The sequence below is a fragment of the Mchenga conophoros genome, linkage group LG20, assembly GCF_057382185.1.
Source record: "Mchenga conophoros isolate Kocher_MC1m ecotype Shallow Benthic linkage group LG20, M_conophoros_male_GT1.1, whole genome shotgun sequence".
Taxonomy (NCBI): Eukaryota; Metazoa; Chordata; class Actinopteri; order Cichliformes; family Cichlidae; genus Mchenga; species Mchenga conophoros.
In genome coordinates this window covers 20,573,189-20,596,581 of record NC_140545.1, presented here as the reverse complement: position 1 = coordinate 20,596,581, position 23,393 = coordinate 20,573,189, and the positions used below count along the sequence as shown (strand labels likewise).

Sequence of the window (23,393 nt, the reverse complement as noted above, 5' to 3'; positions counted from 1 at the left end):
TTTGTAAAGTTACATCTGAAAAAAACAAGACTTTTGGAGCAATCTACTGTAGATGGACACCAAAATGGAGACATCTGGCCACAATGCCCAGCATCACATATCAGCACAAACATCTCATACCATGACATGGTAGTGTCAATTCACAATTCAACTACAAACTATTGAATTGTGGGGTGTACTTCGTTTTTCACAGGACTGCACAGACTCCTTTTCCCCATAAGTGCAGTATAAGAAAAATACCAAAGTCACTCACTCAAAACCACGAGCACTATACGGTGTTGGCTTGTTTTTATTCTTCATGACAAAAGTGGATAGAAGGTCAATGAAAGGTCAACGTTGCATACACAAAAAGTTGAGGACCTCAAATGTGTTATGTGGAGTGTGTGCTTGTCAACAATTTACACAGAATGCAGACCACATAAATACAGTTAAAATATTATACAAGAGTGGCAATTAAATTATACACACATCTGCACAGAGTGACTTAAATCAATGTACAACCTTCAGTGTGAAAATGACATTATGTTAAAGTATTTTCACTTTTTAGCCAGAGTGTGTGGACATAACTTCAATAAATAAATGGAGGAGCTAACCCGGCAGTCTACAATCTTTGATACATTAGGTCCAAATGTATTCAGAATATTAAAAGAAAGTTCAGTAGTTGTAACAGTTGTCTAAAATATCAATCAGCTAATTTTGATTCATTTAAGTTATTACTTAATCCTTAATGAGGTAACATGATTAATAAATACAAGGCATGCCAGCTAAAAAGTGAAAATATTTTACCAAAATGAGATATCACTTTTTTCAGTACTAACACTGCTCAGTGAGTTTATTTAAAATAATTAAAACATTAAAAAAAAAAATACAACTACAGTGTTGAACTTTAGCCTCTATTTAGAAAATGTGACTTTCTGAAACAGCAGACAAGACCAAAATCAAGGCACAAAAAACCAAAACAAAACACCAGCTAACCAAAAATAAAACCTCATCAGCAGGATGCGGCTTCTTCTAGTAAAGAGGAAAGTTGAGTTTTAGTAAGTGTCAACATTTTCTAGTATTAATTTCTCCGTTTTCAAACAGCTTTTCCCAAATGCAATTGAAAGGACCACGATTGGTCGTGTTAAGTCAGTTTAATACATTGTAAGTTGCCTTCAGTGAAAAAAAAGGTGAGGTTACAGTGCCAATGTCAACCTGTGCAATGCTGTCTTCAAGTCAAAGTCCATATATCATACTGCTCTTTAAGCAGTCCCTTTAGAGGTATCAAGTGACACATGTACATTTACATGCTATTCTTCATTGCAAACCTTTAGCAAAGCAGTGTCATGTCTGAGTTCCCACACACTTTAAATGAAGCAGCTTTTTCAGATTTATTTATTCTTGATTCTAAGCCATAATGTGCAAATAGATGCAAACTTCAATGTAATGCTTTTTAAATGATCGGGTATCAGTATTTATTTCTACTTTCTATAAGCAGCAACCCCAGCAATACCTGGTATTAGCATTTCAAACTGAAAACAACACATGCTGTAGAGAAGCAGCCTGCTTGCTGTGGATGATACTAGGTTATTACTATTCATTTATTTTGGTGGCACAAAAAGCATGATGACATTATGCTATGAAATACAAAACACGAATATTGTTGATTAGCTGTTCAAAGGAGCAAAGAGAAAGCAGATATCGAATGGAAAATGTTGTCACAGTAATGAAGAGAAATGACAATGGAGGATTTTACTAAAAGGTTTAGGGGAAACCAGGCCACTTTGTTCTAATGATGTAAGACAGTGACTTCCAAAATCTTCTTATATTAAGAGATGCAAATATCTGTTGTAAAATAGCTGCAGCCAGCCATTGGTAACGGAAAATGAGGCTAGGTTTCAAAGCCCAAAGCCTTAAACAGTAGATTGTATACAGGCACTGTCCTGACTTGGTCTGCATAGTTTGCGAAGATGCACATTACAGATTTCCCAAATCATGCATCTCACCACTCAGTGTCTGAACTGAGGTGATGAATGTATGGCTGATATTTTCCATATGAAATGTCATGTTTACTGACCTCTCTTTAAAGGGTGTGCCTGAAATCTAAGAACCAGAAATGGCGTAATAGAAAGAGCATGTAACTGCACCACCAGTAAAAGGAAGAATCTCAAGACAACAATAAGCTCTACTTTTAAGGTAAGACTATTGGTAAGGCTGCAGTGTTCTATAAAAAACTACCTGGGAGAGCTACCACAGATCATCTAATGGTTTACCAACACTAAAGACGCCAGATGGGCCTGATACATCAAGCCAGACTAAAGGCAAGAATGTAAGACATAGAGCCTTCAGAGAACAGATCATAGCCTTGAATCAAAGTCTGAGGACAGTAAATATTGTACAAGGAGAGTCTCTGAAATAAATACTGCCAATGGTTCAGTACAACACAAAGCCTTGAACAGGACCAGATGGAAGTTGGAACCACTTTGGACAACACAGGTAATGACTTCACAAAGAAATGAGCAGCACATTTGTCTCTTCATCCTTCTTCGGGCTGCATGCAGGCTTCTCCACTCCAAGCAGAGAAGACCAAAAGGGTGGGATGAGAGTTTTTTTTTGTTTTGTTTTGTTTTTTTAAATACTTTTTTTTCCTGTCCATGGTTCTGTTAGGTAGAGTGGGGAATGTAGCATCATATCTGGGATGGACAGGATGTCTCAGGTCAGGGAAGGAGGAGGGAGCCAAGGAGTCAACATGAAGACAGGTCCTTATGGAGAAGAAGGGTTTTGGAGTAATGGGAGGAGTGTTTCAGCGCTACAAAGACAAGGTGAGACAGAGACAAAAAGGAAAAAAATATTTAGTCTGACTTAAGAACTTTAAAAAGTTTAGTGGAAAATGGTAAGGGTAAATTATAAGGATAAACAGATCAATACAACATAGAGCACAAAAGGTTAGCAATTTAGGGGTGATCAGTTAAAATAAGCAAAAATCTTAACCAAACTAAACACTAACCCTAAACTAAAGCTGTGCAAAAACAAGATTGTTCAAGATAAAAGCAAGCACTGAGAAGGTATTTGATCAAAGTTGTTTGTTTGGTCTGTTATGCAAACAGCATAACAATTCACATGTTAGGAAATATGAAGATAATAATAATAATAATGGATACTTTATTGATCCCCATGGGGAAATTACTTGTTTTTCTCTGCATTTGACCCATTCACTCAGTGAAGCAGTGGGCAGCCCACTAAGCAGGCGCCCGGGGAGCAGTGTGTAGGGACGGTACCTTGCTCAGGGGTACCTCAGGGTAGCCGTTAAGTGGATTCGAACCGCCGACCTTCCGATCATGGGGCGACCACTTTACCTACTGAGCTATCCCTGCCCCGAAGATGAAGTCTTGGCACTGTAAGTACGCTTTCAATTTTGGAAAAGCCTTTTTAAAAACTGCTAACGTTGAAGCATGTGTTCTTTCAGTGCCCTCTAGTTCATTACTAGCACTGTCAGTGCGCCCCAGGGTGGCTGTGGCTACAATGTAGCTTGCCATCACCAGTGTGTGAATGTGTGTGTGAATGGGTGGATGACTGGATATGTAAAGCGCTTTGGGGTCCTTAGGGACTAGTAAAGCGCTATATAAATACAGGCCATTTACCATTTCATTGATATCAATGATAGTTTATTAGTCTCTTATTTAAAACTTGTTATAGAGAAACACTATATGGACAAAAGAACTGGGCTCTGCACACACTGGACTTACAGGAGCTGCTCAGTAATGGAAACCATTGGCATGATGATCCCAGTACACAGTTATTTTGCTGAGGTTAATGCCAGAAGAGGTTTGGAGCTCGTCAGTTACTGAGTCAACAGAGCATTGGTGACTTTTGTATGCTGTGCTGCTCAGCACTCAGTGACACCACATTTACGTGGTCAACCACTTTGTGACTGAGTTGCTTTGGTTCCTAAAAACTTCCACTTTGCAAAAATACAAAGGAAATTCCATGAACTCACTTGTTCCAACAGTAGCAACTCATCACAGTTTCTCAAATGTTTGAAAAGGCAGACTGCATGGTTGGGCTGGAATTTACACTCCTGTGGCAATGGGACTGAAAACACCTGAATTCAGTGTGGGTCCAATACTTTTGTCAATATAGTGTGTAAACCAGTTCGATAGCTTAGATCTGCTGGCTAATTTACGTTTATTTTTTTATTGTCTCCTTGATGATTTAGAGTGTGAGCTCCGAGCCCTAGAAGATGTAGCTTTATTACCAGAGCTCTTACTGGCATTAGTGTACAACTCCTCTGCGTTTCTACTTGTAGATGTAAATGATCTTTGTCTAGACTCTCTACAGATTCCGGTCATCCTGGTTCTACTTGCTGAATTGTTAACAGAGTGTGATGTGACTGCCTGGGCCCTTGACGGACTTGAATTGAACTGTGCAGAGTCTGACAGATACGTGTTATGGCATGCTGCTGCTGCTTGTACAGAATTAGACCTGCGACCTGACTGCTTTCTCCTCACAGAAACATCTGATTTAGGGTTTAGAGCATGATTTTGTTGGCTTTCACCCCATGCTTCACTGGTGTTAGCATACACACACACAGTTTTAGAAGAGGTTAGTTTATCTATAGAAGAAGAAAACAAAGAAGACTTCAGTCTGGCAGAAGAGGCAGGTACAACGCGAGTTGTGATGAAAGTGTCCTGACGTAAAGGGACAGAAGCTCTCCGGACTGATGCTCCTTTTGATTCACTTACAGGATACATTTTAGAGCTTAAATCACTGTTCACAGAACTGGTGGAGCCTTTATAGGTCAGGGAAAAACCACGATTCAACTCTGTGTTACAAACATCACTGACACTATGACTTCTAATAAAAGTGGCATCTCTTTGGAGACCCTTGCTTCCGCGTGAGCGGCTGCTGGTTTGGCTAGAGTTGTCAGGATAAAGAGAAAGAGGGGTTCTTACAGGGCTTGTGTGGAGGCTTCTAGTTAGAGATCGCAGGTGGTGAGTAGCAGGAACGGGGCTAGACCGTGGACTGCTCCTCAATGGAGGCCGGGCGGGACTGCTTCTGGGGCTCCGAGGGGCACGGCCTGACTTGGTAGCAAGCTCTTTGGCCCGAGAGCGACGGGGGCTGCTGTTTAAGCTGTGTGGAGACATAGGGGCCTCCAGGTCCTCCAAACGTTGAGTAAGAGCCAGCTTCTGCTGGATGGCCATACGCAGAAGAGAATTCAGTGTCTTCTTCTCATCCTCAGCAGCAGCTAGCTGCCTCTGCATCTCATCCAGCTGGGTCACATACTGATCACACCTGAGAGATGCAACATGCAGCAAGAAATAAAGACAGAGGCATAGAAATACATGCTTCACACTAGGGCTGCTCGATTATGGCAAAAATGATAATCACGATTATTTTCACTGAAATTGAGATCACGATTATTTGACGATATTTATTTAACCCTTTAAGACCTACTATAGAACCAAGTCCACCAGAGCTTATATTATTTTTTTTACATGCTGTAGTGCCATTTGTGGGAGCACTTCAAGTTGCTATACATCAATACAACTGTTATAGCCCATATTTTAATAATATGTATGCATTAAGTCCATAGTAATTACATAAATTGCAAAAAAGTGCAATAAACTACAAAAAAAATTGAAAATTGCTTTTGTTTTGTTTACATATATTTCTACTTGGAGAAATTTAAGAGGTTTATCCCTCAAAACTTTAAATACAATAAAGTTGCAAAAAATAGTTTCCCACCACAGGAAATTTATTTTGAGTGTCTTCATAGTTTTATTTTGGAGATACAGCAATTTTTATATACTGCAGGAAAAACAAAAAACAATCCTATGATGCAAATTTGCAAAGAAAACAGCAGGTGCATCATTTCACTGTGGGAAGTGTTACGAACAGCTGATAGGAACGGCGAAGCGTGTTTCTGGAATATTATGTTTTTGTTCCTGCAAGCGCTTTTTATGCAATTTTTGCAAAGCTATATGTGGAACAAAACCGTGACCGAGGACAAGCTGATGGCATCAGATGTAAGTACAACTCCTCCGGTTTCATATGCAAAACAAATTATTGCGCTAGCTTACATGGTTCAGGTTCTACAGGGATTTAAAAATAGTTACGCAAAACGGAGCGTGCTGCTCTGACCGGCTTTAAAGGGTTAACAATGACTTTTAAAAAATAATATAAAATAGTGTGCAACACCACTGAAGTTTTTTTTTTTTTAAACTCTCTTTTCAACCAATGGCAGTCACTCTCCAAATAACTTCTGCTTAGCTTTCCGAGCTTCCCTCGGGTCCTCTTAATCAGTGGTCTCCAACCTTTTTTGCGCCACGGACGGTTTATGCCCGACAATATTTTCACGGACCGGCCTTTAAGGTGTCGCGGATAAATGAGGGAGGGGCTAATAATCGGCTCAGTCATTTTTAATGATCGTTGAAAGCCCAGATCGTAATCGTGATTAAAATTCGATTAATTGAGCAGCCCTACTTCACACGACTTATAGTGTGTTAAATGCAAACATCAAACACCAGCAGGGATTGCAACTGAAGATTATTGTTATTATTGGTTAATTTTACAGGCTAACAAATCATTAAAAATATCACAAGCTATCACAAGTTACAAAAGCAAAACTTTTTTCCCACGGATTATTTTTTGTAGTTAAAATAAATAAATTAACATTGATATCAAACTGAGATAAATAATGTTGGAAAAGCTTCAATTCATTCATTCACTGGCAACCGGGAACGATGCTAACTGGAAAATGTAAGTAAAAATATGTTTAAAATGAGTACGGTAATACACCCTTATTTTCATATATTGTAGAGATGCACTCATACTAGCTATCCACATGATGGCTCCACTGAACCTGATTCTAAGCAAATATCTTTTTATAAAGCTGTAATCTCTATCCTATTGGAACAGACAGTAGCAGCCCTTCATTACTGGCTCTTCTTCAATCCTTCTTAGGGATAACAACTGTCTGGAAAGGGCCTAGACGGTCTAATACATGGCCAAGAACCTTCTCAGGGCACTTTGGCAACACATAACACAATCACCAAAAACAGAAAAATAATCATTAGTGCACTCATACAAATCCCAAATAAAAACACCGCAAAGAAGAGGTTAGTGAGTCAAGTGTTATGATCTGTATGTTTAACTCTTAACATCTTCCCCTTGATAGTATGGTGGTGTTTATAGTCAAACCCATGTCCTACAAACGTTAAAAGTCTTTCTTAAAGGTGACCTTGCTTGATCACCCATCAGCACAGGGCAAAGCATGTGGTTTGTAATCTTCACGTGAACTAGTGGATTGCCCATAGGTGTAATAAGCATGGTAAGCTCATTACACGAGTGAAAGCAAAAGCTGTACCTTAGCAAGAGCACAACTAATAAGCCTTAAAACTACTAGTACAGAGCCAAATACAATCCAGTTTTAAGACATTTTAAAGCAGTTTTTTAAATGTTTGTTTCTTCTAACTTTATTAAATATATGATTGTGTTATATTTGTCCTCCCTGAGTCAGTAATATGTTTTGCTTCAAATCACATGAAATGAAAGCTTACCGGCTGGCGAACATGACTCGAAGAGAAGAGAAGGTGGCAGCGTCCTCCTTCAGGGCTTTGAGCTCATTTCGGAGCTTCATCATGGTCTCTGACACCATACTCTTCTCCGTCTCATACTTTGTTTTCAAATTGGATAAGGCCAACTCTGCAGTCTGCAATAACAAAAATATTATTTAGTATCAAAATGGGGTTTTAAAAACACATTATGATCTGTTGCTGGTATGAAAACACATTATTTAAAATTATGCACTTCTTTCAAAACTAGGAATACTCTGGAGACACTTGCATGCGATAATAAATGCCGGCCAAGAATTTAGGGTCAAATTCCTTAGATTTGAGTAGCTTCAGTGACAGCTCAACTGTTCCTGTCCTATGTGACTACAAAATTTCCTGTTAAACAGCAATCTCGGTCAGAGTTTTAAAGATCAATGAAAAGAAAAATCACTATTATGAAGAAGGCACAAAATCAACAATATGACTCTATAGTTTAAACACGCTGTATCTTAAGCAAATAGTTTGTTCTAAATCACGTTTGCCCCACTAATGGGATTGCTTTTTACTTATCTGTTCTCCAAATACAAATATCAGTGTAACAATCTCATGTGTAAATGGTTTGATTACATCAGAGGCACCAGTGGACAGCTAACGTCAACAGACTTGAGAAGGAAAACTATTGTCAGTGACCACTGGCCCATCAAACAGATTACCTTAAGTGTGCGTATGTGTATACAGGACTGACTGTTCAGGTAATGACAGAAACAGGTCATGCAATGCTGAACATAGCACATCAGAGGAGAGGTTGAACTCTCTTTCCCTCTTCCCTTTGTGCTATGTCACATCAGAGGAGAGGCTGATGTACTCAAGGTGCACAATCATGTGGGTCCAGGGGACTGTCTAGACAAGACATTGATGAGACAGGTCACCCATACTGCTTATGTGAGATTATGGATGGATAATACTCCTGCAAAGTGAGTTATATAACAAGCACGTATGGCGTCTCCAGTTGGACTGGTCAGTGCTTTCAGCAACATGCTCTCTCACTTGACCTAATTCTCAGTGAGCAGACAATTTCCTGAAGTACTTTTATATGGGGAAATGCACAACATCAATATAGTTACAGGATTATTTTATTATTGTTGGCTGTATCTGTGAATAGCAATTGTTTTCCCAACTTTTTTACTTACTCAACCTAACAGGAAGTGCTATGTCAAACATTTTTTAATGTTATGTTTGCTTTAAATTTACTTGGAGTTGGCACCAAAGTAACAGACAAAAGTAAAAGCAATAGTTACTGCGGCTGTGTGTTATTATAAACGAGGATAAAAATAGTGCGCATGAACTTTGCAAAAAGCAGCTTGCACATCAAAGCTCAGCAATCAACTCAACACTGAAATCTTTTCACAGCAAACTTTTACTTTAAGTGTCATGTTTACTGTCATGTTTACTGTCACCAGCAACTTTGAAGTTGCTGGTGACAGTAAACACAAAACCAGCAGCTTTGTCATAATAAGAAAATGGTGTGTTAGAATGAATTTATTTTGCATAATCAATGATAGCAGCAATGCTTGTCTGGCTGCTTACTGATACTTAAGTGATGGTGTGTCTGGTACGGTTATTGGGATTTACTGCCAGTCTCCGGTACCAATCCCTGCTTATTATAATAAGGCTAAGCAGAATGCACTCAGTGGACTGTGGCCAGTTTTAGTTAATCTAAGGATTTGTTGAAAAGCAGATAAAATTTCACTCAAGATTTTCATTGGTTGACTAGAGGCCTATTAAGGGCTCCAACATACTTCTATGGTGATCCTACACATAACGTATAATTGCATTCCAGAATTTCCAGTTGAAGTCAGAAATCTGAATTCCTGAGTTCCCAGTCACAATTTTTCAAAGTCTGAGCATCCCCACCAAGCTTGACTGAACAATCCAAGATGACAGCAATAAATGTAAAGTTAAAAGGTAAAATTGTATAACTTGCAATTTGTTCTGTCACTGCTGTGTATTCATGACTTGCTAATGAAGCCATATGCATAGCTCTGACACAGCACAGCGCAAAGAAAAAAAAAAGTTAGTGATGCATGAATGACTCGATCTTGCTAAGAAGCAAAACAAATTCAGCAAAGCAATGAGAAACACCGAGTATTACTGGAACACACTTGACTAAGGAGTTACGTCATCCCCAGCTTTGACGTCTGACTTCTGAGATAAACAGAACACAGCATTAGGACAGCTGTGCAGACCAAGCCCTACATGTCGTAACTCTTTACTGTCACCAGGGGGCAGTGTCAGAAACAACTAAGTGAATTTATAAAATATAAAGAGTTGAAGCAAAACAAAGTGTTAAAAAAAACAAACAAAAACAAAAAAATGTGTCCACTGCAGTCACTGTCTCTGATTCTTGAGCTGAATTTGTTGATCACAAATTTTTTGTCCTCTCACACTTCTCTTGCTTGTGGCGAAAGCAACTCTCAGACACATAACTAGTTGTACCATAAATTACCCCTAACAAGAGATGACAACTCTTTTATCTTATAACTTATATCTAACACAGACTAATGGTTAAATATTAGCAAGGTTAATTTTCAGACAATCTGTGTAAACCAAGGTAGCTATTCTCAAAATTATGTTCATATAACAAAACAAAAACAATGAAGCCTGCCTTCTATGAGTGAAAGTGGGAAAGTATAGGAAAGCTTGATTTTAATATCAAGCAGCAAAACTACAAACACTGACCTTAGACACAAAAGAATTAAAGATCAAATGACATTAGTTGGCCTCAATTCTAAACAAGGCACATTCCAAGAGACCTTTAAGCCCTTTTTCTTTTAGTACTTACTTGGATCGGCTCAACTTGGCTTGATTTGTTTTCATTACAATCGAGTACCACCTAATATGTGTGGGGTCATTATACCAACATAGCCAATGTCCTGTGATGCCACTGACTAACAAATTGGTGGCATGCAGTCTGTTGACGTCACATTTTAGAAATGACTCTGATCTCTTGGAACCCCAGCCAAGTAGATAGTAAAAAAAAGTCCCTGGAAACACTTACTATGACCTAATGGAAAACCCTAAAAACTGCATCAAGCCGTGACAATCAACCCGAATAGGTACTAACTGATAGGGGCCATTACTTATTCATAAATGGGACATACGACTTGTTTCGGACAGTGAATGAGCTACGGTGTATATCAAGGTGCTTTACAGGTGAGGTTAGTATAACTGTCAGTGGTGACAATCCTGCTAAATGAGTTTTTCTTCTGTTAAACAAATAAATTATTTAAATTATTTCTTTTAACATGTATCAACAACCTGACATACACAGGGAGGATGAGATGAAGGCGAAAAAACAGAAAGAAAATGCTTATACAAATGGCATTTGTGTAGATTTAAAGACAAATAGTTTTTCAATATTTGGCATGGTGTTTGTAAAAACAGGTTTGTCAGAGTAACAGTGGTAAGTGTGGAAGTTATGTCAATGCTGTACATGAGAATAAACATGACTGGTGACATAACACCATCTACATATATATGAATGGGGCAGTAATTGTAAAGACTGTAGCAAAGGGCTGGTGCCAAACAGCCGATACACTCACAACTTCAGCTCCTTCTGAAGTAACACTATACTTCCCTTCACTGAAGATAAAGACAAACATTACAACACAGATACTTGCTTACTGTGACCTACCTGTTTGTTAGCCTTGAGAACAGTCCTGAGGGTAGCAATCTGTTCTCTCTTGGTACTCAGAAGAGACTTGAGTTTTAACACTTCCTCCAAGAGGTTTTCATTGTCCCGCTCTGCCTCTCCACTGCTGCTTAGCCCTGAGTAGGGCACTGCACCCCTCTGACGACAAAGGTCCACTGCCACCTGAGAGAACAGAGACAGATATTTATAAGGGTTAGCACAGTTAGTCTGGCAAATAACATTTCTTATATAACGGGAACAACATTTTGATTTAAAAAAAAAAAAAATAAAAAAATCTTTATCACGAAATGATCACATTTCTTAACAATAACACTGAAGTGGCAGGAATAAATCTTCAAACATGTAAAAGAGGATTTATTTTTTGTTTGAGAATATGCACTTCTCTAGTTAATGAACTTGTTACCACCCTGTCTTTTCTTTCGGTGTAATGGAGGTTACAGTTCTACTCTGACCCCTGATAAGCCGCTACATTCACGCCCACACGTGTCACTGTAGCCCATGCCAGGCACTGGATTTGTGCAGACATGGGACCAGCTGAACTCTGTTAACAGGCTGAGCAGATTATTAGGTTCAGTGAAACATTTGTAAAGGAGTTAAGGATTTTACCCAGAATAAAAGTTTGTTTTTCAGCATTAGGGTTACAGCAAAAAAGTTTGAGAATTTGCACTGGTTACAAGTTTTAGTTCACAAAGAACTAAGTAGTGTTGGAGTACTACATTAATAAATGTCACAAGAACTACACTTTTTGTCTTACCCGAAGATGTTTTATTTGGCAACGGATGACTGCTACTAAGTTGCGAACATTGGAAGGGTCCCTGAAATCTAGGGTGGGGGATCCAGGGCAGGTAGGAGAGTCTCCACTGGTTACAGCACTGTCAACTTCTCCCATAAACTGCAACGCTGCAGCTTTCGAAATGAACATGTCATTGGCTCGAGTCTTCTTTTGGACGCTGTGCTGGGAATAGAGGTGTGATCTTCTGGCGCTGCCTCCTGACCTGGCACCATCACGATAATAGTCCAGGGTGACCCGTTTGGGAGTAAGGTTGTTGCATACACAGATGTGGTGATACAGGTTGGACAGCTCCTCAGAGAAGGCCAGCAGCTCTTCCTGAGCAACACTTAAGTGCCCTTCAGAATCACTTGCCACTTTCCGTGTTGCTCCAATCTCCTTCTCCAGCTCACTGATGCGCTCTTGATCTTGCTTGCTGGACTTGATACACTGACGGATTTTGTCAGCCAGCTCCTGGGCCTCAGCCCTCCAACGCTCCTTCTCTTGCTTGTATCTCTGCTCCAGGGTGTTATAACGTGTTCCTGCCTGAGACAGTTCATCTCGCAGCTTTAGAAGCTCTTCGCTAGCCGCGCGCATACGCGCTTCCAGCACCTCCTTGCTCTTGGTGTCTACCTCATAGTCAAATACAGCATTGCCACCATCTTTTTCTGTCTCATTATCTCCTTTGTCATCCACCTCTTGGCTTTGTTGTCGACTACTCTGCACAGCTTCCAGCTGCTGGGTGAGAGAGCCAACCTTGTCTTCTTGCTGACTGAGTGCCTGTCTGGACATTACCAGCTGCATCTGCAGTTCCTCCACCTTGCTAGTCAAGCTGGACTTCTCTCGCTCTGCCTGGATGTACACACAAACATAACATGAGAAGTCTGTAATTATTAACATCAGTTCACAGAACAAGAACAATACTGAATGTTGATTAATTTCAAAACAAAAAGGGAGGTTATAAATGTCTGTGACACACATTTCTCCCCCACCACCTTTACTCATTATAAATTTTTAATGTCAAATAGCGACATCTGTTCAGTAGGAACTTTCAAACCCAGCCTCCTGATTTAAGTGCACCATGAATAATATATTTACATTACATAGAGAGCAATGACAGCTCAAGACATTCTTCATTTCCTGAAGTACCCTTTGGTTTATGAAGCTTTATCAGGTGGGAGCTGGAGAAAGTGCTTGATGGAATACACAATATATATTAATGCTCCTCCTCCATCACAAAACGGATGTGGTCTAGAGCAGGAAGTGGCAGAGAGCCCTGCTAACAGCTTAGCGCACAGACTAAATTGTATATCCTCCTTACTTAGCCAAGCCAGATAACAGCTTTCTATTTTACATATCTACAGTAAATAAACTGTCTAAACCTTTTAAAGGCTTTTAAATTCATATATAAAAGGTCATAAGAAAGCAACATAGGGTAAATGCTTAAGTAATTATCAAATTATTGTGTGTTATTTTTCTTAACTCTGTTAAGACTATTAATGGGCACCCAAGCATCTGAGAAACAATGATACCCTAAACCCTAATTCTACTTTTAGTGATACTTGAAACTGACTGTGATGGCTATAGAATTACCACACTAAACTAATGATACTTCCATACCCAAACGTTTGCAAATTCTCGTTACCTCTGTACACAATCCATAAAATGACTTCATTCTCTTAATAACATGTAGGATTGAAGTTACTTTTTTTTAGTTCCTTTTAATCATTTGTCCTCAGTGGGATACCACAAAGAAGCATTTGAAAAAAAGGTAAGTGTTTTTCTGTTGCTCACCTGTAGGAGCTGCTGCTTTAGTTTCTGACTGTCTGAAAAGTGTAGCTCACTCAGCAGGTCTGCGACCAGTCCAGAAGCAGGAGCACGAAGTACATCACTGTGGCGTGGGGTGGAGTAGCGATGGATGAGGCCGTTACTTTTGGAGCCACCCAAGTGAGGAGGGTTAGCAGAACTGGAAGAAGATCCAGGACCGTTATTAAAACCGCTGTCCTGATTCTCATCCCCATCCTCCCCTTCACCCTCTCCACCCTGGCCCTCTTCCTGGCTGTCATCCAGCTGCTCCAAGTGGAGCTCCAGGTTCCCCACAGAATCAAAGGGGTTAAGGGTCAAGGCAGAGAGCTCCCGCCGCAGACTGTTTTTCTGCTCCCTTTCCTCCTTCAGTGCTTCAAGGGCCTCATCCAGCTGCCTCTCTGCAATCTCCCTCAGTCTTCCAGCTTCCTCCAGCTGTCCTCGCAGCTCCTCCTGCTCCTCGTTCTTCTGGGTCAGCTCCAGCTTAATTGATTCAAACTCAACCTGAAATAAGATTAGAAGCAGGACAAGAAGACTTTCTTTGTTACTTTATTCAGCTCATTTAGTATGAATGGAAATTGTATCCCTAACATGCAAATACACTTATCACTGCATTTAGCAAAGTTACACTCACAACCAGACAGCTTCAGTAGGCAAATGAAAACTACACTGTCTGACTTCATAGTCACCCAAACCAATAATTTTATTATTGCTATAGCATAGTTTCTTCCCCTCTGCTGTTGGACACATGAACAATAACCATATGACTGTTCCCGCTACTAACACATGACCCTACGCTGTGTTCACTGCATCATTCCATGTTTGGCACTGATCACCACCTGCACTCATGTATATATCTTTCAACGTAGCACTCTTAATTCTTATTCTCATGTATACATCTCATGTATAGCTCATGCACATATCTTTCTATGTAGCACTTTTAATTCTTATCCCTACTTTTATTTTTTTTCATGTCTATTTAAGTGCTATTTATGACACTATTTAAGTGCTATTTATTACACTATGTTTGCACTGAAGCACCGCAGCAATTTCCTAATGTTGTAAACCTGCTCAACATTTGGCAATAAACCCCTTTCTGATTCTGATTCTGATTCATAAATGAACAGTCAAAATAAAGTGGATAAAAATGTATCCATTTAGGAATTCTAATAACAATGTTTGCTGGGCTCTTGCTAGAAACACAGTAGCTTTTAGAAGCTTAACTTAAGCTTAATTTATAACAGTATTTATAACAGTATGTTTGCACTGAAGCACCACAGCAATTTCCTAATGTTGTAAACCCGCTCAACATTTGGCAATAAAACCCTTTCTGATTCTGATTCTTTCTGATTCTGACATAAAGTACACATAAAATAATGCATGTTTCTTATAAATAGCTATAATATAACATTGAAATTGTCCTTCTATGATTGACAGGCTAAAGATCAGTTAGGGTACATGTGTTATCATCAAAGGGCCAAATCTGTACAGTCATGGACAATTTTTAGTCTGGCATGGATATCATTTTAGGTTATTGAGAAATTCTGGTCTGCCAGGCTGTAGCTGTGGTCTCTGCAGGTTAAAAGCTTGCTAACACAGAATGCAACAAAATGAAAGAAGAAAAAAAAAAGAAAAGTTTATACTGAGGGCAGACAATTTCAACCAAAGCAAGAAACTGGACAGCTTATGCTTTTACCAAGTGTAAAGAAAGGCCAGTGTATCTTTCTCAAGAGACATAAAATGTCTCTTGAGAAAAAACATAATTTGCAGCATTGCACTAATGTTTGAATTAAAATGAATTATTAAAAGCCAAGCTAACACTAGTTCTCAAGTTCAGGCTGTTAAAAAAGGTACTTATTTGGCTATATGGTAGCTTACTACAATAGTAAGACTAATAATTGGCTAGCTTTTATGTGGACCACATTATGTGTGAAAAGGCCAAATGAGACATACATTTTGGACTCAAAGCATGTCCATCTGTCCCTTCATGTGATTCTCATTTTCCAGTGTGTCCCTCAAATGAAAATGAATGTGGTTTCATTTAAAAATTATATTCCAGACAGAGAGATACAGATGACAAAATATTTTCTTTCAAAGTCAACTCACAGGTCACATACATTTTTCCCAAATCTAGTACTGACAGAGATGTGTATGCACATCAAGCAGACTTGGAATAACTGCTTAATACAACAACCAACATGAAAAATTTACATATAAGTACAGTGTCTATGGAGCATTTTCCAAAGCTGTGCTTATATTTACAAAATATTCTCACATAAAATTATTAAAACAAAAATATCTAAATTCTCAGAGCACATAATGTCCTCTAGAATGTGAAAAAATAAATAAAAAACACAACATCCCAAAATATCTTGAGAAACATGAAATAGTTACACTGAAACATGGTTGCCATGGTGCAACACACAGCTATAATTACACACTTTCAATCACACTGCATTACAAATGTTAAACTGGCTTTGGTATTCGGCTTTCAGTGGAAGCAGGTTTTATGGGAATATACTGTCTAATGAAAAACACAGGTAGTTATGAGATGAATAGCATGTCCTCTGCTGTGGGAGCTGCTTCATTTGGTGAAAAGAACAACACTATTCACCCGGCAACTAGACTGTCCAGTCTGTTCACCAGCAGCTTTTTTGTTACCGTCCTTTGAAGTTTTGACAACAAACATGTTGTGTGGTATAGTGTATTTGTTTACCTTCCTCCTCATGTGTGAAGGTGGAGGAACAAAACCTTACTGAATTATTTCTCTTCATTTCTCCATACGGTTGGAGATTAGGGTTATTGATAGAGGAGAGAGATGGGCAGAGCAAGCGAGCTCTGGCTTTGGGCATTATCAGGTTTAGCTAAAACCCTCGCAGTTACCCCACCACACTAGTCTACTTCAGGTAATTCAGAAACTCTGTAACAAAGGTAACCTGCTTTTCTGTGTCACCATGCTCTCTGGCCCTAGAAATTCTGAACACTACCGTTTCACACATCCATGTCTCCTCGTCAGCCCCTTCCTGCCCCTTGCCAATTTTTTAAAAAAATGTTTCAAATTTATGCAGCAGATGGGACTCAGGACATATAGAGTGGAGATGGGGGTTGTTTATCGATTTATTTCATATTCTTTCAATAATAAAATCAATAAATATAATGTTATACAAAAATGATTGTGTGAAGGAAGGTGACAACTGACCTGGTTTTCCTTGAGCACAGACACCTGCTTTTGCAGAGATATGTTCTCTTCCTCTAGCTCCCCATTGTCCTGCAACTGGCGCAGCTCACGCACTTTATATTCCTTTATTTCATCCCTCAGGTGGCCTTTCTCTGCCTCAAGACACTCACACTCCTGTGGAAGAAAATCCACAGTAAAATCAGTACAAAGCACAGCTTAACATGCTTAACTGTCAATTACATATCATATACTGTTAATTCTAGGCTAGAGAACTAATATTTTCTCCAAAGGGATTTAATTTTTATTTGCATTTATCACGAGAAGAGGGAGTACTGAATGAGTACACCATACCTTCTTCAGCTGGGTGGAGAGCCCCCCAAGTCTATCAATCTCTGCGTGGGCATTGCCCAGAGCAAGGCGTGCTTGCTTCAGCTCTGTCTGAACTTCCTCTATGCGCGTTGCCATGGCAGCCTCTTTACTGGCAGTCTCCTGTAGCAGGCTCTCCTCCCGGCACTCTCCATCAGCAGCTGCACGTTTCTGGCTGCTCACAGAATCTGCAAATGCCTTAACACAAACAAAAACTGATAAGGACAGCTCTAAAACACTATTTGACACACTATTGTGTTACACATAAGGGGGGAAACAATAACATTTGACCCATATCATTATAAAGATAAGAAATGTAAACAATGTAAACAAAGGAGAGGAAATTGCACTTCTCTGTCAGTTTTCAGTGGACATTAATCACCTGAGACCTGACTGCAATGAGGAAATAGCTGATATGGTTCTGTAACCTTGGACCTTAACAGCAATTTCCACATCATTTTTGCAGTTCTGTTTGTCTTGCCTTATACTATGACCCTAATAGATTACAGTTATCTAGCAATAACATGCATTTTTTCACAGCGTGCCACAACCACAGACCTTGACACACACTATGCACCAATAAGTGCTAATGAAAGAAAGATCACATAAGGGTTTTAATGAAACAAACAAGCTACTAAACATGCCTAAATGATCACTAATAATATGGTTACATAATGACCAGCACAGGAGCTCAACCCTGCCAAAACCTAAATGGGTAAATAGCCAAAAATAAAAAAGGAGGTTTACACTGATTTTAAAAATAGCTGAAATCAGAAACAGTACAGCACTTAAATTTATATGGCATTATAAAGCATCCCAGCTGACCACTTTTACTGTTATTCTTACAGATAAATTGATTAATATCAGTAACTACCCGTAAGAAGGATTTTTTTTTTTTTTTTTTTTAATTTCTCCCCTTTTAATTTGAACAGGCAGATGGAATAACTGCAAAATCAGAAATCTGCCCACATGACCGGACTTAGTTTTATAGGATTAATTTCTTACATAAATCAGTATTTAAAAACCTGTTCCAGTAATACCAAATACCTTTGTGGGTCTATAAGTATTTGTGACAAAATTTACATTAGGAAACACTTGTTAAAACATTCTTAATGTGCTAATTATTCTTCAGTTTTCTGTATGGAAACAACACTGCATTAATCAGTTATTTTAGCAGAAATTCAGTGGCAATATGAAAACGGAGTCTAATACAGTTTTTGTACCTTTAAAATTGAGATTCAAACGATCTAGTAAATATGGTCAAGTCAGTGTTACTATACAATGGTTATTTACTTAACCCCCCCCACAATGGTGGAAAGTGCATTGTTTATAATATGAAAAGCCTATGCATTATTTCAATGTATCTATGAAAGGCATGGTTTAAACATAATCAGAGCTTTGCTGTATTGGCCTGATCTTTTATCTTGAATATCCTGCTCTGACCATATTAAATCCTTAATGCTTTAACATAACGAATCAAAATCAGCTAAATTTAGACATCCAAATTAACATATGTTAATAGCAACATGCTGACTAACTGGATGCAAAAACGTCATAATCAGTTAACACTCTTCTCCTGCCAACATCAAATGACATGTGAGGCAAACCTGACTCAACATGATCACAAGACAAGACATTCAAAGTATAATATTAGGTCACAACTGTAACAGAGCTGTTATTGTTTTATCAGAAAGTGAGAGCTACAAAAAGACAATGACGGAATGAACAGGCAAATTCATGACATAGTCCACTGGCACGTGTAAAAAAAAACAAAACAAAAAAACCCTCAACCATGGTATCTTTATAGGACTGCAAGACCGCAAGGCAGCTCCTCAACTATGAACTATAAAATGAATAAACTTAGAGAGATTGTGCTTATATATAATAGCAGCAATTATGGTGTTGATGGCATTTAAATTATGCCTACCAATAATGTAAACCCGTTAAACCTGATAATTATAAAATACAATTTTTGTATGGTGTCCATTGTTTCATGATTTTAATACCCTGCAAAATACAAGAGTTCTGTTTATTAGACCATTACTGTGAAAGCTTACAACGGGAAATGCATTTCATTGCGCACATTTTATTATATAAACAAAAGATCACACAGCAAGTATGTGATATAGGAAAACTACCTGGAAACCAGTGGAATGATGACCTCACAAGCTTACAAGGTAAATATGGTAAATGGACTGGTGTTTTTTTAGTGCTTTTCCCAATCACACAAGCACTTTTTTCTATGCTTTCCCTATGTAAGTGCTTTCTATCTAACGTTCACACAGATTCATACTCTGATGAATGCATCAGAGAGCGAGTTGGAGTTAGTATCTTGCCCAAGGATATTTGGCATGCAGACTAGAGAAGATGAGGATCGAACCACCAACCTTCCAATTAGTACGTGACCTGCTCTACATCCTGACCTACAGCCACCCCAAATATATAAATAAACAATCTAAAACAATAACATATGCCTTAGGTGCTCCTACCTCTTTGAGCTGTTGTAGCTCCAGTTTGAGAGATTCATGCTCTTCTTCCAGCTGTGTGTGTTTCATCTTGAGGGAAGCACTTTCCTCCAGCACCACCAGACCGTAGCGGGCTGCCTGTAGCTTTTCCTCTGTGGCCTCTTGAAGCTCGAGAGTCAGCCGCATCACTTCAGCCTTCAAATCCCTGCTCCCCATCTCCGCTTCCTCTTCTCCCTCGGCCATTGCACCTGCTGGGTCTGCACCCGCCTCCAGCATCCTTACTTAGTCTCCTGCTTGTCTGCAAATGTTTTACTGAGACAATTGCCTCCTTCACTCCTCTGCTTTCATTACGCCACACCACTACGGCAAAAGACAAAGAACATGGTTACATAAAATACTTGGAGATAGAAGTTTTTGCATAAATTGTAGTGTGACACTAATGGAGTAAACTGTAAGGTTTAACTTTGGGATTAGTTTAATGGGATAAAAGTTTTACTAAAGCTTTAAAGACCAGGAGAAAAATCTAAGAGATTAAATTAAGATCTAGTGCTGAAAGGGCTGCATTATCAGCTAGAGTGCTTTCTGATTTTTATTTTATTTTTTTGCATGATTGTCATACGTGATGTTTCAGATCATCAGTTTCTAATACTAAGAAAGATAACACAATAAAAATAAAATGCCCCTTTTGGTAAATCATATGTATTATTATTAAAATAATAATACATAAAATAATCACTTGAACAGAACATGTCTGACAAAGTGAATTAGGAAAAGAGATCTGGTGAACCTTCCCCCAGGAGTGGTCATCCTACCAAAATTACTCCAAGAGTGCATCAAGAACAACATCTGAAGAACAGCAGGTCTGGAGGGGGGGGGCAGTTTTCAACAATAAGAAAGAGGCTGGGCAAAGCTGGCATCCACAGGAGGGTTCCAGGATAAAAAAAAAACTCATCACTGACTAAAAAGAACACAATGGTTCATTTTCAATTTGATCGAACCATGAATTCTGCTTACTACCACAAAATTCTGAAGGACAATATCTGACCATTAGTTCATAATAGTCCACTTAAGTATGGGAAGGTTTTTGAGTGGCCAAAGTCCAGTCTTAAATCTGATTAAGATGTTTTGGCATAACTTTAAACAGGCCACTCATGCTTGAAAATTACTCATTGTAGCTGAATTAAACGATTTCTGCAAAGAAGAATGACCCAAAATCCCTCCACAATGATGTGAAAGACTCATTGCCAGTTACTGCAAATGCCTGATTGCAGTTCTTGCTGCTAAGTGTGGCACAACCAGTTATTAGGTTTAGGGGGCAATTACTTTTTCACACAGGGACAGATAGGTTTGGATAGCTTTTCATAGCTACTGGTCCTTAATAAGCTAAATCATCATTTAAGAACTCCACTTTACATTTGCTCAGATTTTTTTTTTTTTTTTTGGGGGGGGGGGGGGTCTAATACTAAAATGTGTTTGATCTGAAACATATAAGTCTGACAAATATGCAAAAACATAAATCAAGAAACCGTTTTTCACTGTCTAAGAAATGATTTAGACCTAAAACAAACAAATTGGTTTCCTCACATCCCCATAATTAACAAAAACAGGCTTAAACTTAAATGCAAGAGGATGCTGATGCTATTTAGTATTTTTTAGTATTTATTTATTTATTGTCATTGTCAAGAACAATGAGATTGCGTTTGGGGCTTCCATACAACCCAAAAAAAAGAAGAAAATAATAAATACCCCTTAAAACCCAAGTGTACATATTTAACCCAGTGTGACTCCAATGCAATAAGACAATCCTTAGCAATAATGTTCGTAGAAATTCAGACAAAGACCTGAGAAACATGACAAAATACAACAATGCAACCCATTCAATATTATTGTACTGTGAGATATGATATCAGATATGATAGTTATCTATTTAAGAAAGAGGGGGGGGGGGCAGGAGGGGGAAGAGAATAAAGATATGATGCACCAATGCAGACCAGTTCATTGCTATTAAGAAGTTGGATATGGTTATTGTCCGTGAGAGGGGGGCAGAGAGTTCAGGAGCCTCACAGCCTGTGGATACAGGCTGTTGGCCAGTCTGGATGTTCTGGCCTGTATAGACCTGTACCTTCTCCCTGAGGGCAGCAGATGGAAAAGGTGGCGCGCAGGGTGATGTTGGTCCCGCAGGATACTGTGCACCCTCCTCAGACAGCGAGTGGGGAAGATATTACTGATCTCTGGCAGACTTGTTCCAATAATTCTGCCAGCTTCTTTCACCACCCGCTGGAGTGCTTGCTGATCGGCCTTGGTGCAGCTGGGGAACCACACTAGAAATCCATACGTCAGAACGCTGCTGATGGCACAGTTGTAGAAGTTCAACATCAGAGATCTGGGAATGTGTGCGCTCCGCAGTCTCCTCAGGTAGTAGAGGCGCTGTTGGGCCTTCCGTACAACTGAGGTGATATGGTTGCCCCAGGACAGGTCCTCGGTCACAGTTACCCCCAAGAATTTAAAACTGCTCACCCTCTCCACCGCCTCACTGCCAATGAAGAGAGGCAGATGGTTGTTATGGCCCCTCTTCCGGAAATCTACAATGACCTCCTTGGTCTTTTTGGTGTTTAAGACCAAGTTATTGTCGTGGCACCATGACTCTAGTTGTTGCACCTAGAGTCATGGTGCCACGACAATAACTTGGTCTTAAACACCAAGAGTAGCATCGACCAGTCTTCATCTTTCACACTACGCAAATTACTGCTAAACACTTGAAACAGCTGCTACACGACCAAGGCGCGGAAACAACATATGTTTACTTCGACCGGCCTGGGTGGGGCAGATTCCCACGATTTCCTCGTGTCCTCTTGTCTGACCGAAGATGGAAACACCAGCCGCTGGTCGTCCCGTGCCAAAGGATGTAGCTGCGAGTTAGTCATGAAACAAGCATCTGCTTCCTCTACGCCAAGAAACCGGTTCTCCGTGAACATGCACTAAGAGCTTGCAATTGAGAATATTCGCTATGTTTAAAAGCAAGAGGCTATTAATCAGATAAAACACATATTGACAGTAGTCAAAGACCACAGTGGAGTAACGTGGAAATATGACAACTAGAGACAGCTAGCAGCACCAGGTTTAATCTAACGCTGATGCAGATAGCGAAACGGACTTTCGCTAGCTAGATAGCTTCTTAGCTTTGCAATTTCACCTTCCTACATAGCCTTAACCGAACGGACGCCAACAGTCTAACCGATTAACTAACTAACGGGGCTTGAACACTGTTGTAACAAGAGCCGGATCCTATCAGGCAAGCTAATTAGCCGGACAGCCATCATTAGCCTACCTACATACTCACCCTATGGCTTTATCCCAAAGATGGCACTCGGTGGCTGCTCGCAAACGTTAGCCTTGCACGTCCAAATGGAGCTGTCTCTCTTAAAAGCAACGGTTGCTAATTACGAAACAACAGCCAAGGCACCAACAGCGGCGGCAGCAGCAGTTTCCCTTCCTCCCACCAGTTCCTCCACCCGTTTCTCCTCCCGAGGTCGGGTGTCAAACGCGCGCCGAAACCGCCAAGGCACGA

The 23,393-nt window shown here is 39.5% G+C and overlaps 1 protein-coding gene across 4 annotated transcripts; it reads right to left on the bottom strand.

The window, feature by feature from the left end:
* Positions 1-271: 271 nt before the first annotated feature.
* LOC146550709 (protein bicaudal D homolog 2) lies at positions 272-23,393 on the bottom strand. 4 transcript variants are annotated; one of them, XM_085260609.1, is made up of 11 exons: positions 23,166-23,393; positions 22,161-22,358; positions 19,850-20,185; positions 17,346-17,558; positions 17,016-17,168; positions 13,808-14,320; positions 11,999-12,865; positions 11,227-11,406; positions 7,539-7,690; positions 4,932-5,271; positions 272-2,788 (listed from the first exon to the last, which is right to left on the bottom strand). In XM_085260609.1, exons 3-11 carry the CDS (start codon positions 20,099-20,101, stop codon positions 2,783-2,785), a joined length of 2,676 nt encoding a protein of 891 aa, XP_085116735.1. In that variant the 5' UTR covers positions 20,102-20,185; positions 22,161-22,358; positions 23,166-23,393; the 3' UTR covers positions 272-2,782. The 4 variants fall into 4 exon arrangements, with proteins under 4 accessions (XP_085116735.1, XP_085116732.1, XP_085116736.1 ...); XM_085260606.1 differs by lacking the exon at positions 22,161-22,358; XM_085260610.1 differs by lacking the exons at positions 22,161-22,358; positions 23,166-23,393 and adding an exon at positions 21,948-22,100.

Coding starts and splice junctions, on each gene's coding strand:
- LOC146550709 (XM_085260609.1), bottom strand. CDS start 20,101: ATGCTGGAGGCGGGTGCAGACCCAGCAGGTGCAATGGCCGAGGGAGAA. Junction 17,559..19,849: donor AGCTACAACAGCTCAAAGAG/GTAGGAGCACCT, acceptor GTTTGTGTTAAG/GCATTTGCAGATTCTGTGAG. Junction 12,866..13,807: donor TAAAGCAGCAGCTCCTACAG/GTGAGCAACAGA, acceptor GTGTACATCCAG/GCAGAGCGAGAGAAGTCCAG.